This window comes from Oryza glaberrima, chromosome 4 (genome assembly GCF_000147395.1).
Source record: "Oryza glaberrima chromosome 4, OglaRS2, whole genome shotgun sequence".
NCBI classification, from domain to species: Eukaryota; Viridiplantae; Streptophyta; class Magnoliopsida; order Poales; family Poaceae; genus Oryza; species Oryza glaberrima.
Window position 1 is genome coordinate 16492726 of NC_068329.1, and position 6000 is coordinate 16498725.

Here is a 6000-nt window from a genome sequence, read left to right on the forward strand (position 1 = left end):
TTTCCATGCCGCCTCGCCGCCATGCCCCCTCGCCGCCCATTTGCAGGCGGCCCCCGTACAGTACAAAATCGCCCTAGCGGAGGGCGGCAAGGGGGCCGCCTGCAAATTTCGTTGACGGCCGTCGCCCGAGAGCGAATGGCCGTCTGCCACGTCACTTTCGCCGCCCTCTGGGATGGCGATTTTTAAAAATCGCCCTCCCAGAGGGCGGTAGGCGACTACTTCTGTCAATTTTCAAAATGGAAAATTATTTTTGTAAAACTTTTAATAAAAAAAATTAAAAATAAAAAAAATTCGCGAGATTGCTATTGGGCGATCAGTCGCGCGCCTCCCTCCCCGCGCGACTGCACACATGTCACGCGCGGAGAGGGGGCGGCGACTCGCCAGTAGTGAGTTTTTCGTTTTTTTTTGTTTTTTTCCTTTTTTTTCGTTTATGTTTGTTTTGTTCTTTTCTTCGGTTTTTTTTCTGTTTGGATTTTTTTCTCCGGTTTTTTCTGGTCGGTTTGTTTTTCCCGGTTTATCTTCTTTTGGTTTTTTCCCTTTTTTTTAAGATGTATAAATATAAAGTTTGTATTTGTATATATACCAAGTTTGTATTCGTACGTATAGAACTTTCTATACGCGCATACAAACTTTCTATACGGGTATACAAACTTTTTATACGCGCATACAAACTTTCTACAGGCGTATACAAACTTTCTATACATATATACAAACTTTTTATACGCGTATACAAAGTTTATATACACGTATACAAACTTTCTATACGTTATGTATTTTCTTTTTTTTTTTTATTTTAGCATATACAGACTTTGTGTATGTGTGTATATATTTTTTATGCATTAAAATATATTCGTAAATATATATGTATGTATATACTATACACACACACAACATACGTATATATATAAGATGTATACAGTACCTAGGAGAGACTAGGGGGGGGTGACTGACCGCGCGCGTCCGGCTGATCGCGTATCAGCACCCCCCTAAGTCATGCCCAAGCGATCCGAGGAAAGCAAATTCTGAGTGATTTCCAAGAAAAAAATCTGTCGCGTGATGTTTAGCAAAAAGGATATGGATGACTAGGGAAATGGGCACGATCAGAAAGTTTAATTTTCTGTTTCATGTTAATTTTCTGTGCGAGACATTGACTTGATCGAGCATGCAACTCTTTTTGTTTGTTTGTGTTGGCTTCGGGACTCTTTTTGATCGATGGAGTATGGTGTTGGCTATGTATGATCATGTTCTTCAATCTGGAATATGATGTCTAGAAACTGACTTTCTGAAACAATATAGATGATTTCGCATTTCATACATAGCCACCAAATTCATGGTTTTTGAGAATGATCAGCTATTATTGTTTGAGAATTATGAGCATCTTATTGATTGCCGAATCCAGGATAAGAACCATCTTATTGATCGGCTATTATTGTTTCATTGGTGGAACCATCTACCTGAGCAGCAGATATTTTGCACTGAACATTTACCCAGCCTCACCTACGACGCCCGTGGCCAGGAGAAGAACACGGGAGAGGAGGCACGGCGGCAGAGGAGATCGTGAAAGAGCGAGCCGACGACGTCGAGGAGAGGCGATTACGATCCGATAGAGGCGAGATGGGAAGGGAGAACGCGGCGGCAGCGGCGGCGGGAATGGGGAAGCGGAGTTGCGGCCGGAGGAAAGGCGAGCCGTCCAGCTCGTTGACTCCGGAGGAAAGGCGAGCCGATATGAGCGAGCTGAGCTGACCCTTATCGTGCTGCGGCTCCAGGCGTGCGGGCGCGCCATCGGATGCACGCCTCTTCCACGCGTCGCGCATCTGACTCGGGTATGCATGGGCTGAGATTTGCATCCGGTATGCACCAAATTTTTTTCCGGTGACCCACGTTCGATCAGCCCAGTACGCCGCAGTATATATACTCCTAATTGTGCATTACACGCTCACGCATCCACGCGACCAGAAATAACCCAAGAAAAAAAAAAAGAAGAGAAGAGGAGATCGAAATGGGAGAGAGAAAGGCACGGGAGGAGATGGAGGATGATTACGACGAGGCGCTGTCTCAGCTCAGGGAGCCGGAGGTGCCGTCGCCGCCGCCGTCCCCGCTCCTCCTCGCGATACTGCAGTCGGCGGGCTTCGCTTCCCCGCCCCCGCCGACGTCGACGCAGCAGCAGCAGGGAATCGAGCTCTGCAGTGTCTGCGCTGAAGAGGCGGCGGCGGCGGCGGTGGCGGCGGCGCGGGGGATGGAGGCCCCGGGCTGAGGCCCGCCACGCAGCAGCAGCAGCAGCAGGGAATCGGACTCTGCAGTGTCTGCGCTGAAGAGGAGGCGGCGGCGGTGCGGGGGATGGAGCCGCCGGGGCTGCGCCCCGCCACGCAGCAGCAGCAGCCGACGGTCTTCACGCCGCCTCCGCCACCGCCGCAGCAGCAGGGGTTCGTGTTCGGCGGTAGCGGCGCTGCAGAGGCATCGGTGGTGCGCTCGCCGCGGGGGATGATGGCGGCGGGGATCGGGCCGCGCCTCGCCACGCAGCAGCAGCAGCAGCCGACGGTCTTCGGGTCGCCTCCGCCACCGCCGCAGCAGCAGGGGTTCGTGTTCGGCGGTGGCGGCGCTGGAGAGTCATCGGTGGTGCGCTCGCCGCGCGGGGGATGATGGCGGTGGGGCTTGGGCCGCGTCTCGCCATGCAGCAGACGCGGCAGGATTAGGGGTTCGGCTTCGGCGGGGCCGGGACTGGAGCGTCGCAGTCGCTGGCGCCACGGGGGATGGGGATGGTGGCGGGGCCGCGTCACGCCGTGCCCGTGTGCAGCAGCAGCCAACTCTCGCGCCGCCGCCGGCGCAGCAACCGCAGCAGAATCAGGGCGTTGGCTTCGGCGGGACCGGGGCTGGAGCGGCGACGACGGTGTCCCCTGCGCCGCGGGGGACGACGATGGCGAGGGAACGCGCGGCGGAGCAGCTCGCGTACGACGACGCCATCAGCAGGTACGTGCTCCGATTGATCTCCTCCTCCTCCATCTCCATCTCTGCCGCGCGCAGCCTTGTTGCTTTGTCTCTCCTCTTGCTACGATTTTTCGCCCAAGATTGAGTTGATCTCTCGTTCGTTCTTGCGACCGAGTTGTGTTGTGTGCTGCAAGATTTCATCCTATTTTGGGGGGAAACGACGCACGCGCGAGTTTAAGGTTTTTGTGCAGCGAATTCTTAACCCCATTGCATTCTCACGATAGAGGTTTCTTCAGACGGATTGAATCGATACCAACCTTCTACGTACTGCTTGCAAAAATCAATCCATGAACAATTTTAACATGAATTTTCAAAACTCTGCACTAGTTAGTTTTTTCACTGCGATGGATGAACAGGGAAAATGGATTGATGACATTGATGAGCAACTGTAATTTTTCTCTGTCATGTACATGTTATTCTGACGAAATTCTCTGGAATATAATGTTTGGTTAGCTTCACTGCGCCATATATGTTGAGCTAGTTTTGGATCTGGAAGACAGCATATAAATTTTCAGAATGTAATATAATTTCTGGCATTGAGATCAACCTTTGATAATTTCTGTATGTGACTTGAAGCCAATGTTTCACCATACAAATTTCTGTTGTTTCAGTTAGAAAATTACGACGTGCTAATGTACTCGTTTGATCATCAAAACTGTTCATCTTGTTTCATGCATATCTAAGTCATCAATGATCATGGTATCCCAGTGAATTGCTTCACACATTTGATTAAAGAGAAGAGTGAAATTTATTCTAGTAACCATTCATTCTGGTGGATATAGAATGATCGATAGAAATAAAATTCGCATTGAGTGAGTTTTGTTGCCAATGTCAGCATTCTGATATTTCTGAATTTTGCCAAAGAATTTCTTAATCACGTACAATTACTTTTTTCATCAGTGATCAACTCATAATAAGTGCGTACCTGCACTGTAGCAACTAACAATCAGTGTTGCTCATGGACTGAATTGATTTTGGCAGGCTGATCAACAAGTTCGCGGGGCACGACAAGGACGCGATCCAGGGGAAGAACACGTCGAACGTGCAGGTGTTCGATGACATCCACGAAGGCGACGCGATCCGCATGGCCGAGCTCGAGGAGTTCGAGAAGCAGGTGCTGGCATTGAACGCCGCCGCCTGGAACGACGCCGCCTCCTCCTGCGGCGAGGAGCCGGCCGTTGCGGATAACTTCCTGAACGGCGAGGTGCAGCGGGAGGAGGAGGAGGAGGAGGCGGCGGAGCGGCGGAGCGGCGGAGCTGGACGCTTGAGCGGTGGGAGCTGGAGCTGAAGGCGAGCCGCCGGCGTGTGGTGGAGGCGAACGAGCGCGCGCGGGGGGTCCAGCGCGAGCGCGAGAGGGTGCGGCGGCAGGTGGCGGCGCTGCTGCAGCAACGGATGCTGAAGCGTCAGCAGATGTCCGCGCTGTCGTGGGAACGCGCGCTGGCGCACAAGCGATTCGTGCTCCAGCAGCGTCAATGGCGACAGCAGATGGTGGAGCAGCAGCAGCAGCAGCAACGCGCGCCGGTGCAGCAGCAGCGCATGCCGGTGGTGCAGCAGGCGGCGCCGCGGAAGCAACGAGACTTCACGGTGACGGTGAGTCGGGCGTATGCACTTCAGCACCAACGGGGAAGCACGCCGGAGGAGCGGCGCGCGTCGGTGCGGGAGCGAGTCAGGCTAGAGCTGCAGAAGGTGGTTGCATTTCTGCAGCGACGCGAGCTGGAGCAGAGGTATGAGCGGGCGGCGGCACTGCTGAGGCAACGCGCGCAGCTGGAGCAGGCAGCGTTACAGGAGCAGCTCAAGCTGGAGATGCAGCAGATGCGGCGGCGGCAAGAGCAGCGCCAGCGCGCGCGTGAGCTGGCGATCATGCCGCAGCCGCAGGGGCATCGCGGCCGCGGCGGCGGCACGGCACGGCACCCGGACGCCGCGATCGCCCAGGGGGGATCCGGAGTCGGACACAACCACCCCCGCGTGGAGGAGCAGCTGCCCGCGCAGCAGCAGCAGCATCGGCGGCAGCGCATGGGGATCAGTGCGACCGACGTTCGTGGCGCCGCGCGGCGTGGGCACGTCGAGCGGGCAGGCGTACCGGGCACCGCCCGCGAGGCAGATCGTTGTTCAGCCGCAGCCGCCGCCGCAGCAGCCGGAGCTGGCAGGGCAGGCGTTCCGGGCGCCGGCGCCGCAGACACCGCAGCGACCGGAGTCGGCGGGGCAGGACGTGCCGGAGCCGCAGCCGGAGGAGGAGGAAGGGGAGGCGGTGGGTGGCGAGGCCGTCGTGATGGCGCCACAGCCTTCGTCGTCGAGGGAGCAGTAGGAGAGGCATGCAGTCGTGATCCGTGCGAGACTTTGGTCTGATCGAGCATGCGAGATGTTACTTTTCTTCCGTCTGTGTTGGCTTACGGCAATAGAGCTGTGGCATGTGAAGCCGATTCTTCTCTTCATCAAGTAACTAGATCAAAGTTTGGCTCCTGAGTTTGGGAATTGTGTTTTTGAACTAAGGTGATTTGAAATTGAAGTCATTCTGGTTGAGCTTCCATGCATGATCTGTGTAGTAGTTTGCCCCCCTTCCAGCCAAGGATTTTTTGAGTGTACCTCTGAAAGAATATGGACCATTGAAGAGATAAGAGCTAAGGGTGAAAATTCGTTGCTACTACACCTAATAAAAAGGTGTAGTAGGGTAGTAGAAGGGTAATTGTGAAAAAAAATTTATGTGGCATTCTTGTAAATTCAGTTTTTAGGGGGGTGTATTCTATAATTGTGCATGGATTTCAAATAGGGTTGGCCCATCTGATTGTACGCCCACAGCGTCGTGCCGCCACACGCCTCCTTCTTCTTCTTCCTCTCGTCGCCGCTCGCCCCGCCTTCTTCTTCCTCTCGTCGCCTCTCCCGGCACCTCCAGCGTACGCCTACCTCCCGTTCCCGCATCCGCGCCGTTGAAGTTGCCATCGCCCCCGAGGGCATCCGCAAGGTCAGTGATGGCGTCCATGGAGCTAGATCGATCAAACCCCAGCGGCGGAGGGCTCG

The 6000-nt window shown here is 54.5% G+C and overlaps 1 protein-coding gene across 1 annotated transcript; it reads left to right on the top strand.

Annotated features, from left to right (window-relative positions):
- Window positions 1–2914: 2914 nt before the first annotated feature.
- Window positions 2915–5341, top strand: LOC127770029 (uncharacterized). The gene is given in 4 exon segments (XM_052295696.1): window positions 2915–2967; window positions 3967–4219; window positions 4222–5001; window positions 5003–5341. Coding segments are annotated over 4 exon segments (1374 nt in total). The 3' UTR covers window positions 5291–5341.
- The last annotated feature ends 659 nt before the right edge of the window (window positions 5342–6000 follow it).